We start from the raw sequence: 12,578 nt of genomic DNA, 5'->3' as shown, positions 1-12,578 counted from the left end.
TGTTGCAAACATTTCAAAAATCGTACGTATTGTTATGCTGAACATCGTATTAATATATATATATATATATTGATACATATATATTGATATATATAGTTGGTGTAAAGAAAACACATATTTACCTTTAAAAAAAATATGAAAATTGCAATAAGCAGTTAGATAATTTTTCTTTAAGACAACTATGTGTTTTCTTTACACCAATTGATTCGTCTCATTATTCTGTGCATAAAAGTATTAAGGTATGATAATCGAAAAATGAATATTTCCCAAGATATTTTCTATTTTATGTCAAAATACTGCAAATTTGCAGCCTTATAACTCGAAAAATACTTAATGAAAAAATATTTTATTGTAGTGTTTTGGAAAGATCTTAAAGTCAGCTATAAAAGTATGCAAGAAAAAATATAGTGTTCCATTTAAGAAATTGAAGTTGACCGTCACGTAACCTTCAAATGGCTATTCAAGGTCAAATCAATGACACCATCTTATGTCCCCCTTGAAACCATACAACTTTTATCTGAAACATTTTTGTCTTAAACTTTTGAATTTTGAGAAATTTTAGTGCAAAGATTAAAATGGTTTACCCTGTATATAAATATATATATACATATATAAATATATATATATACATATATATATATATTTGTATGTATGTATGTATGTAGGTGTAATTTTATAAGAACATTCAAATAGACGTTCAAAATGCAATTTTTATTTTTATTTTTAATTTTTATTTTAATTTTTTTTTATTAAAATGCAATTCTCAATTTTTTTTATCTGAAAGATAATGCAATCCTTTGTTTATTTTTTCATTAATTGATAATTATTATTATAGTTTTTATAGTAGTTAGTGCCAGAGGCGGTCTATTCGTGTGCTGGTTTAAAAAATAATTCCAGAGGCGATCTATTCGTGTGCTGGTTGTTTTAAAACTGTAATTCCAGAGGCGATCTATTCGTGTGCTGGTTGTTTTAAAACTGTAATTCCAGAGGCGATCTATTCGTGTGCTGGTTGTTTTAAAAAATAATTCCAGAGGCGATCTATTCGTGTGCTGGTTGTTTTAAAAAATAATTCCTGAGGCGATCTATTCGTGTGCTGGTTGTTTTAAAAAATAATTCCACAGGCGATCTATTGGTTTGCTGATAACTGTACAAAATATTTTACCCCAGATGCAGTTTGCATGTGCGCAAAATTCTCAGAAGCGATATTGCAATGTTGAAACTTTATAACTTATCATGTGATAGTGACTTTCACGTAATCTTTATGACTGTGCAAGGTCAACACTAATGGTACTATTTTATAGTTCCTTTGAAACCGTATAACTTTTGTTGTTTTATTATAAAATGCATTGAAACAAAGAGATATTAGGGGTAGTAAAAATGGGACACCTTGTATAAATACACACACACATACATATGTGTATATGTATGTGTAACAACCTGTGTATATATAATTTTTATATAATTATAAATTATATAAAATGGGACACCCTGTATATGTATGTGTGTGTCGATTGACAACTTTTTTATTGCGACATCTGTAGAGTTTTGTCGATAATTATATTTAAAAAATCTTCATTATCGACCCTATCGGAGTTCGCCCGTGCATTTAGATAGACAGATCGCCAAAGGCCTGCCTAAAGAAGAGACCGCCATCTTCGTGCGATAGACTTTGCCCCTTACCGACACACTTTGCCCCTGGTTCGAGTCCGTGCTAAATTTCGTAGACTTGAACCAAAAGACTTTGCCCCTGGTTCGAGTCCGTGCTAAATTTCGTAGACTCGACCAAAAGACTTTGCCCCTGGTGCAAGTCCAGGCTAAATTCGTTTGACATTACCAACAGACTTTGCCCCTGGTGCGAATCCAGGCTAATTGATCATGAGACCAATTTGAGAGATTTGGCCCCCGTTGTGTGTGTGTGTGTGTGTGTGTGTGTGTGTGTGTGAGAGAGAGAGAGAGAGAGAGAGAATATTTTACATATATGCATATATATATAAAATTTATTAAATATAAAAAATATATTTTTTACACATAAAATGTTTTTTTTATTGAAATAATCACAATTTTAAATGTGATATAACACAGTGTTCAAAAATTTTTTAATTAAATTTTTTAATTAAATTTTATTAAAGAAAATTACTTGAAATTTTTTACATTAAGAATTTAAAGGCTCCTTATTCTCTTGTAGAAATTTATCACTACGCCAATTAATCACTTATTTTGAGTATTTAAAATACTATAATATACAGTAATTTAAGTATTCGAAATAAAAGTGATTAATTACTCGAAATAAGTGATAAATTGGCGTTACTAGTAATAAATTTCTATAAGAGTTGAAATAAAGTATAAGAGATAAATAGGCTATATGTGAGCCGTATGCGAAATGTGAGATGTAAGACGCATATTGAAATTTAATTTTTCGATATAACTTTCAAAAATGTACACGAGGTACAAAAAATTAGCTTGGACATTTGTAAGACTTAAAATTGGGATTAATTCTCAATTCTATTAATTAAATTTCGATATAACACACCTTACATCCGCGCACGGCTCACATATAGCCCATTTATTAGTGCAATTTTTAAGTTCCTTATTTTTCAAAGTTCACCTTTTTACGTTATCAAATATTTTTGGTACGTTTTCAAGAATTTTATATTTTTACTTACCGCAGTTTCTTATCCAAATGTAAAATCTTTTATCGCAGTCTATAAAAAATTGAAACAATTTACAATTTTATGATATAATATTATTATTATTACAATTTCTATATATATGCACATCTGTCAAATATCGTGATTTATTTCACATTATTATTATCTATTTTAATAAAAAAAAAACAAAAACACTTGCAACAATCAAAAATAAACCGCCTGCCGCGAACGGAGAGCGAACGAGATGATGAGCTTAATAGCTCATAATGTTATAAATAAATAAATAAAAAATTATAACCTGACCTACTAGTTATTGAATCTTTTTTTAATAAAATATTTCATTATTATTATCATCTAAGTCTAAGTCGTTTAATTACTTTTTAGTTTTTTAATAATTAATTTAATTTATTCTAGTCATTTTTATATGAGAAAAATAATATCACGTATACGTTTTATAATGAATTAATATATTTCGGGAACCGAATTATATATTCTTAATAATATAAAAGTGTTCAAAAATTATATTTGACTTTTAATTTTAATTATTTTATAGCAAAGAGTTCCGAAATCTCTTACACACATAATGGGGATTTTTTTCATCCATATAATTCGCAATTAAGTATATATGTTAATTATTAATTTTAATAAAATAAAAATTAAAATTAAAGGTCAAATATAATTTTTAAACACAAATATATTAAATTAATTATAAAACGTATACCCATGATAGTATTTTTCTCGTACAAAAATAATTAGAGTAAATTAAATTAATCATAAAAGATTAAAAATTAATTAAGGGGTTATACCTACCTGCAAACTTCAAAAAAATCGATTTTTGGATTTTGATATTTTCTTAAAGTACATACTTTCAAAAATATTCCCTGCAAATTTCAAGTCGATTCGACAAAAATTAACGAAGTTATGTGAGTTTAAAGGTATACTGGTGTGAACGTATCCTGCTGTTTAGAAGCAGGGTACAGAAACGGATCTCAGGTATCGAACGGCAGCTGCGACGCGGACAAAAGCGGTCTCTATACAAAGCCAAAATATATATAAATAAATAATATATATAAATATATATAAATATATATATAAATATATTATTTGGTTGTGAACTTAATTTGAAACTTCAAATGCGTTTTTCTCAAAACAGCATTTTTAAAATCGGTGACCAAAATATCTCGAAAACCGCTGCATCGATTGAAATAAAATTTGGTAGACATCTTTAATACTAAAAAATCTAGTGCCCGATCGTGGCTTTTGTTTTTTCGTTGCGTATTTTTTTTTAATAATAAAAAACGAGCGAATTTTTGGTAGCAAAATCATACCTTCAAATTTGAACAGCCGCCATTTTGTCGCAAATTAATTTTTCAAAAAAATGAACGAGCGGGCACTAGATAATCTTATATATTAACTAAATTTCTCGGGTTTTTTGATTTCTGGTAAACCAGTTCAAAGTTAGAGTGGTCACCGCAAAACGCTTTTCAAAAAACTGCTTCTGGAAGATTAAGCATATCTTTTTTATTTATCAACATTTTGCAATAAAAAAAATACTAAATAATCTTTGAAATATATATATTTGAAAACATAAATGTTCCTTTCCAAAGCACTTCAAATATTTAAAAAAAAAATTCCCAAAAATACGTGTTTTTCAGACCTTGCAGGTAGGTATAACCCCTTAAAGAATTTAAACTTATATTTTATATAATAATAATAAAACATTTTATTACGTCAAACCGTCGTGAAATAATTAAATAAAATTTAAGTTGGAAGAGCAGTCGCCCGGCAAGCGAAAGGTCTCGGGTTCGATTCCCGATTCTGCGACTTTCGGATCTATATTTTTCTCTCGCACTTCATTTCTTTAGGGGGAATAGGGGATACATGGAATTAAAAATCTCTTGTAGAGATTATTCCAATTTTATATCTTGGCCGTGTCCAAGTAAAAATTTGGTGCCTTGTGCACAGGTATTTAATTCTAACGAAAAAATTTAGTTTCGTTTAGAATAACGCACTGTCATCCGCGATTTGGCTCTTATTGCCTATCTTATATATGTTAAATTTATATAAATAAAATTTGCTAGTTACGTCAAAGTCAAGTTTTCTAAGCTTATAAAACATTTTATTAAAAAACAGATTCAATAAATATAAGTACATGTTATATATATACTTATATTTATTGAATCTGTTTTTTTTATAAAATGTTTTATTATTATCATATATAATATAAATTATTTAATTATTTTTTTATTTTTTTATGAGTAATTTAATTTGTTCTAATTATTTTTGTACGAGAAAAATACTATCACGGGTATACGTTTTATAACGAATTAAATATATTTATGTTCAAAAATTATATTTGACCTTTAATTTTAATTTTGTATTTTATTAAAATTAATAATTAACATATATACTTAATTGCGAATTATATGGATGAACAAAATCCCTATTATGTGTGTAAGAGATTTCGGAACTCTTTGCTAAAATAATTAAAATTAAAAGTCAAATATAATTTTTGAACACTTTTATATTATTAAAAATATATAATTCGACTCTCGAAATATATTAATTCATTATAAAACGTATACGTATTAGTATTTTTCACATATTAAAATGATTAGAATAAATTAAATTAATTATTAAAAAACTAAAAATTAATTAAACGACTTAGACTTAGATGATAATAATAATGAAACATTTATTAAAAAATAATTATAATAGGTCAGGTTAATATTTTATTTATTTATTTATTTATTTATTTATAACATCATAAAATTCTGTCCTTTCCGAAATACGCGAACGCTACGAAAAGATAAATCTCGTACATGCCGCCGGACGAGTTCATGAGCATGAGACGCTCATCTTAGGAACGTATTAATAGTTACTGCATTGACCACTACCACGATATGGCGCTGAAATCAGTGAGAAATGCTGGTCTCTCCTTCATCCAGACTTTTGGCTATCTGTCTATTAATCTGTGGTTAAAGTAAGATAAGTATATTTTGTTTTACTCTAACTTATTGCACTAGTATGCACTAGTTTAGTTCATCAGTGCAGCAATAAAGAACAAACCTATGCTGTCGTTGACTATTTTTAATTTTAGGCGGGAAAAAGAAAAGATAAGTTCTTCGATTAGATTGATTTCTTTTTTTAATCACAGTTTTTTTTATTTTTAGTAAATATATACTCCAGTATTACTTTCAGTAAGTTTTTATTTAGATGCTTGCAATTATTTTAGTAAATAATTAAATTATTTTAGTAAATACTTATAATAATACGAAATATGATATATAAAACTGTGAAAAATACAGTAAGAGTATGCTTATATATGGAAATATATTAAGATATTTTATATATTTACATATAGTTTTAGAATCGTTTACTATTAAAAAATATTTGTTTCTGAAAAGTCTCTTATATAATATGTTTGTTATCACAGTAATAAATTTTAGTACTTAAGATATTTTACATTTTCTTTCCAAGATGAGATAAAACGTTATCCATTAATCTAAAATTCAATTAGTTCAATTGCTTCGTAATTGTATGCTACTATGTATATGTATCGCAAAATAATAATTAAATTATTTATAATTATTAATTAATATAATTATCAAATTAATTTATTAATAATAGATATAATAAATTCTAATTATCTTCAAATAACTCTATGTGCATTTTTGAATATATTAAATTATAAGTTCTCAGTCAATATACTAATTTAAAAGATTATATATATATATATATATATATATATATATATAATCTTAAATTATAGGTATATCTTCCAAATTTTTTATATATAATCTTTTAATTATATATAATCTTTTAAATTAGTACATTATGACCAAGAAATTATAATTTAGTATATTTGTAAAATTTATTTTTCTTCCTCTGGTTACCTGTGGAGAAAGTTTCAAACATTGTCTATTCGTATTAATTTTTGTTATAAGGTGGTCGATGTGACTGCACTAACACCGTGCACCAAAACTGTTGGTGGTAGATCCACAGTCAATTCCGTCAACAACTGCAGATACTGTCGATACATATCATCCTCGTCCCAAGTGTTCGATGCTGGCGGTGCAGGTAGATAAATAAATGTCGTCGCAGTTTGAGAAGAATATTGTCTTATCAGTTGATTGACGCTGAAAAATAAAAACAAGAAAAAAGTATTTAATAAAAGAGAATTTTTAAAATTTTAAAAACTGATTAAAATTAGTCTTATATATATAAAATTATATTTCATTTAAATAATAAATTTTATTTAAATAATAAAATGTATTAATTTAAATATAAAAAAACATATATATATATATATATATATATATATATATATATATGTATATGTATATTAAAACATTAGATTGTTAATTTAAAAATATTTTTTTCTTTTTATTAAAAATATTATTTTATTCCTCATATAATACCAATGCTTTGAACATCAATAATATTATCCATTTTAATAATTTTATTTATTATAATTTCATTAATTTATTTTATATATATATATATATATATATATATATATATATATTCCTCTTTTATAATAATATTACTTTAAATAATTATTTATCCTGCAAATTTAAATAAAATTAAAAATTATAATAAACTTATTTTCTCTCTTTGATCCATCAATGAATATAGTCTTTTCATTAAATTGATTAAGAATATTAATTATTTAAAAAATTTTTCCTTATCAATTTTGAATTATTCCATCTTGATTTATTATATTTTGAAATACACTATTGACTTTCTGATTTAAAGAATTTAAAATTCTAATTAATTATTGACTGTGAGAAAAATTGTAGTCAAAGAATAAGCTAATGCTTACCCCAATATATAAGCTCGAGACATGTTGCTCAATAAACTGTTTGACTCGGTGCTCGATTCATATTGATTTTTTGGTTCAAGCAGAGATCTGCCCTTCAATCCTCGAACTTGCTCTGCCCATTCCGGGATCTTTTTAATTGACGCGGAAATTCGCAGCAAGTTCAACGATTTCCGTATTCTGTGCTCGTTCGAGGTTCTCGGATATTCGTTCATCGAACTGCGGGAATCTGAGATACTTAGGCTCTCGCTGCCGTCCGCGATCTCGCAATGGAACACTCTGAGATGCAAGTTCTTCCAACTAGATACCATGTTGATGATGCAAGCGAGCTGAAGCATGAATAGCGACGTCGTATCGAATGGATCCTGATCGGTAGGTTGAAAGAAATTGACTGGCCACACGTCGATGTATTTCAGATTTGAATTTCTGAAAACAGTCATATATTAATTATATAATACATGCAGAGTATCCTATTTTATCGATCATCCTCAAAATTTTCTTTTATTCGTCAAAAGTTTTTATCCACCTTGTTAACTGCGCTTTATTCAATAGATGGAAGTTTCTACACAGACAGAGATTCTTCTTCATTCTCAGAATATCCGAGCACATCCCGACATACTGAATCTGATCCAGATTCTTTTCGCCCGTTGCTTGCCTCAGAGGGAACACAGCGTTATTCGGAAGCGTTGTAGTATTTTCAAACATCGTCGTCGCGTACTGAGAATCGAGGAAGAAGTCTCTTGGCGCTTCCTCGTCGTAAAAACCAAGAACAATCGTGTTCGGTTTCATCGCACCCATTCCGGACAGTCTTATCAAGTGATGCATGCCTTCGCGCACAGTCTTCGTCACGGTCAACTCGATGAAGGCCTTAACTCTCATGTGATCGACTAAACTTAGCCAGTGCGGATACTCGTCTATCGTAGGATCGCTATTCTGACCGGCAAATTCGCCGACCTTCACGTGTCCGATGACGTAGAGACCTCCTTTCTTTAGGTCATTTACAAAATCAATGAGAGGACAAGCGGAACGCGGAGACGCGACCATCAGCAGCATCTGCGGACGCCAGAACTTGACGTGATCTTTGCGCGAGTCCAACATCAACAGGTACTTCCTGACTTGATGGAATATCAACGCTTGAGATATGCTGCCCCATGGAGCGTTCTTGCTCGGCGAGAACAAATGCAAGACGATGATCAAGATTAAGCACAATATTATGCTGCTGGAAGCGTAAATGCTGTTGATGACGAACATCATTATCAGTGTTCCGAGGAGACCTATAGTCGCCGTGTGCCATGTAAAGTAAGTAAACGTTGGTCTGCAAAAAAAATTTAGATCTCATGAAGTAGATAAATTATATATTATATAATTATTATAATATTTAATAATAATATATATTTTATTATATAATTCCTTAAATATATTTCAATAACATACCTAAAGTTTGGTGCACTAGCGAGTTCCAATCCAAGACACGCAAGATTGGTAGCGAGATAACTTAAGAGAAATAGTACTGAATTAATTTGAGCGATAGTATTCAATGAACCAATGAGTAAGATTGTCTGCACCAAAAGCCACGAAGTTAATACTGCTGCTATCGGATTGCCACGCCATGTACCTTGAATTATGAAATTCAATCCCGAACCTAGACACGAGGAATAAAGTAAAGAATTATTTAGTTATTTAAGATATTTAGCATCTCTCTGTTATACAGTGTCCCATAGGAAATTGCTGAAACTAATTAGCTGTCATTTTTTAATGCATGCAGTTATTGAGAAAACAAAAATTGTGTTGGAAAGGAATAAGTTTGCAGTTTTAATAGATATAAATAATATGTTTGTATACCAGTTATTTTATTGATTGAAAAGTAATAAAAAAAGTGCTAATAATCACATAAACAATAAATATTTTTAACAGTGCCAGATTTAAAAGCAACTATTAAAAGGATCGTCAATAACATTAAAAATGACATATTAGAAAAAGTTTTTACGAGTTTTCATAAAAGAACAGAATTTTGTACAAATTCAAATAGTGCGCACTTTGAAAATATTTATCATTAGTTTACTATATGTAATTATTAACACTTTTTTCATTACTTTTTTTAGCTGATCAGTTTCAGCAATTTCCTATGAGATACCCTGTACATTTTGCCATTAATTATTTACCGAATACATTATCCTTGGCCAATGCTTCCAATACTCTGCTAGAACCGATCAAGTTGCTTAAACCGGCGCTAAAAGTCGCTGTGAGAATCCCGACAGCGACAAATGGTGGCCACATATTGATCGGCATCATGTATATAAAATTATTTTGCAGCAAAAAGCGACTGGTAGTAGCGGCCGTCAATACGGACAGCAATATGTAGCACACAAATGTAAATAATACTGCGGATAACGTCCCACGCGGAATGTTTTGTCCAGGATTTCTCAACTCACCTGTTAATCGTTAAACGGATAAGTTATTTATATCAATCGTAAATGATATAATTTATATTGTATACATAATTTTATTTACCACTCATATTGGCTCCAGCCATTATTCCAGTCACACCGCTGAATAGGACACCAAATACACTTGCAAAGTCCGTTATGATGCCTCCACTTGAGTAATCCGCGCTGTAATTTGCATAGAGATTGCTGGAAAGTGTAGCAGACAGTAGACCTGTGTAACTTCCATTTACATGCTCTGTTGCATTTTGCACCAATGTATTCGCATCTGGTATTGGTATCTGGAAGGACATAGCGTAAGAGTATTAATTTTATAACTCAAATAAAATATTTAATTAATTAATAAGAAATAAGTTAAAATAAATAAAATTAACAACGCGCGAAATCTTTATTTTTAAAAATATTTACCTCCATCGCGCCTTGAGTCAAAAAACTGATAAAGACACTACTTAGACAGATGCAGACAACCGCCAAGATTGCGACGCTAGTTTTTGCGAACATTGCGGCTCCGATGAGACAAACTACGAGATTAGCGGTGTTTAGTATGGAACAATACAAAAATCTCCACCAACGACCGTCCGGTATAAGTCCAGCTTTGCCGCTCAAATAACCGGATGGACCGAAATTTTCGACCAAACCCTCAGCGCATCCAGAGATACAAAGTGCACTGGACACTATATTAGCCATGAAGAAAAGGGTACCGATAGAACCGCCAAATTCAGGTCCTAATGTTCGACTAATCATAACTGTACAAGAATTAATAGGAAAATACTCTTGACATTTTTAGATTCAAGTCTTATAAAGCTTGTTATAATTAAATTGGCATTTTTTTAAATAGATGTGTGTTTAGAGATGATGGATTCATCTCAATTATATGCCAAATATAAACAGACTAATGTAATTTGATCTATTGATAAACTATCTTAAAGAGATAAGCTTATGAAGAGATAATTAGCTGAGCTGGCTTATTTCAGATAAATAATACATAGTTGCCATTGCTGCTCATGTGAGAAAAGGATACAATAAGCACCACCACCCTCCACAGCTCCATTTGTCGAAATAGCACAGACAGACGCGACTGTAAATAACAAAATACTATATGCTATAATAAATTGAACTAAAGTGACAAGTAATCCTGCGTTGCCCACAATGTATCCTGTAATGAAATTTGCCAGTATTAATAACTAATAGACACTTGTATATTATAGAATGTCAGACTTTTATGAATCATTACTCACCCATTCGTATGAAAACTAAGGCACTGAACATAGACAGTGTAACTGGGCTGAATACACCAGCAAAGGTTCCCAATGTACGAGTGCTATCCACACCAAGGTTACCAAACTCAACATAGCCATCTCCCTCTGTATGTGGCGTCCTTCCAAATTTAAAAATATTACTCAGTCGTTGAAGTACCCCTCTACCATGGATCAGCGGAGCTTTCTCACTTGTAATCCTGACATGTACAGGCTCCGCATTCGTGGACCCAACTTCCGATGCAATCATTTTGAAATTGCTAGATAAATTTCAAGGCAATTAATAATTTTATAAAATCGAATAAGGATCATTCTTCTGATATATAAAAAATATATACATTGTACAGTTTTTAAAATAAATAATTTTATAAAATCGAATAACGATCATTTTTCTGACAAAATAAAAAATGTATATGTTACAACCTTTATTAAAATAATGAATAATTTTATAAAATCAAATAAGGATCATTTTTCTGACGTATAAAATAAAATATACGTTACAATCTTTATTAAATTAATAATGTTATAAAATCGAACAAAGAATCATTCTTCTGACGTATAAAAAAATGTACACGTTGCAATCTTCATTAACGACGCAACAGTTAATTAAAATACATATCGAACACAGATTTTCAATGGAATTAAATTTACGATGTAAAAAAAAGAATAAGAGAATCGAGAAAATCAAGAAAAATAACTCACCTTTGTTACTTGTACGCGTAACAAAATATAAAAGGACATATAATGAAATTAGTCATGCAAGTGTGATGTCACACGTCAAGCGTCCCACGCTCTGTCAAACTCGCATTAAGGTTAATAAACTCGCGATACACTTGGCGTCGTGTACGTTTTCATATCTGAAGCTAAGAGCTTCCGCATTATAGTGCACGAGATAATCCACATCCACGTCACAGATTAATAGATCTATTAATCTGTGTCCACGTTTCGTGATTACGCGGAATTGCCCAGCGTTAGGCGTGAAGATATATGTGACCTCCAGTTTACATACAGCCAGCTGATAAAAAAAGCTCTCTTTCGTCATTGATAAGCGATTTTTTTCTACAAAAGCGATCTGACCTCAGGTTAGCCAACGTAACATTAGAGGGGAAAAAAATTCCCCATGGCACGCGGATCATCCAATTTAATATAAAAATTCCCTCTAGATGGCGCGACATGTCCGTCATCTAGCAGGGCATCTCCTGCCTAAGCAAATAATTATATATAATATAAATTATATAAATGTACAAGTACATAACTTTATTTCTTTATTATTAATGTTTTACATTATAGTTACAATATATAGAAAAAATAAAAAGATTATTTGATATAAATTTTTCAAGGAGAGAATTAAAAGGTAGAAATATTTTAAAAAAAGTTAAAGAATTTGACATTTCATCAGTTATCTCTC

General features: G+C 29.7%; 1 protein-coding gene and 1 long non-coding RNA gene across 3 annotated transcripts; one reads left to right on the top strand and one right to left on the bottom strand.

The window, feature by feature from the left end:
• Positions 1 to 6,008: 6,008 nt before the first annotated feature.
• LOC114928966 (solute carrier family 12 member 9) lies at positions 6,009 to 12,226 on the bottom strand. Of its 2 annotated transcripts, XM_085484743.1 has the most exons (11): positions 11,873 to 12,226; positions 11,363 to 11,430; positions 11,153 to 11,292; positions 10,936 to 11,070; positions 10,323 to 10,660; positions 9,982 to 10,195; positions 9,633 to 9,902; positions 8,905 to 9,112; positions 7,997 to 8,785; positions 7,474 to 7,896; positions 6,009 to 6,787 (listed from the first exon to the last, which is right to left on the bottom strand). In XM_085484743.1, exons 1-11 carry the CDS (start codon positions 11,909 to 11,911, stop codon positions 6,589 to 6,591), a joined length of 2,823 nt encoding a protein of 940 aa, XP_085340869.1. In that variant the 5' UTR covers positions 11,912 to 12,226; the 3' UTR covers positions 6,009 to 6,588. The 2 variants fall into 2 exon arrangements, with proteins under 2 accessions (XP_085340869.1, XP_085340868.1); XM_085484742.1 differs by having other exon boundaries at positions 11,153 to 11,430.
• LOC146722476 (uncharacterized) lies at positions 9,407 to 11,291 on the top strand. Its single transcript, XR_014925154.1, has 2 exons — positions 9,407 to 10,811; positions 10,889 to 11,291. It is a non-coding gene; the product is annotated as an uncharacterized LOC146722476 (long non-coding RNA).
• Positions 12,227 to 12,578: the final 352 nt, after the last annotated feature.

This window comes from Nylanderia fulva, unplaced genomic scaffold (genome assembly GCF_048542155.1).
Source record: "Nylanderia fulva isolate GAGA-0341 unplaced genomic scaffold, ASM4854215v1 Scaffold31, whole genome shotgun sequence".
Classification (NCBI taxonomy): Eukaryota; Metazoa; Arthropoda; class Insecta; order Hymenoptera; family Formicidae; genus Nylanderia; species Nylanderia fulva.
Note: the sequence above shows the minus strand (reverse complement) of the source record. Positions and strands in the feature narration are given on the sequence as shown.

Coding starts and splice junctions, on each gene's coding strand:
- LOC114928966 (XM_085484742.1), bottom strand. CDS start 11,420: ATGATTGCATCGGAAGTTGGGTCCACGAATGCGGAGCCTGTACATGTC. Junction 11,071..11,152: donor CTTAGTTTTCATACGAATGG/GTGAGTAATGAT, acceptor ATTTCATTACAG/GATACATTGTGGGCAACGCA. Junction 9,903..9,981: donor GGCTGGAGCCAATATGAGTG/GTAAATAAAATT, acceptor AACGATTAACAG/GTGAGTTGAGAAATCCTGGA.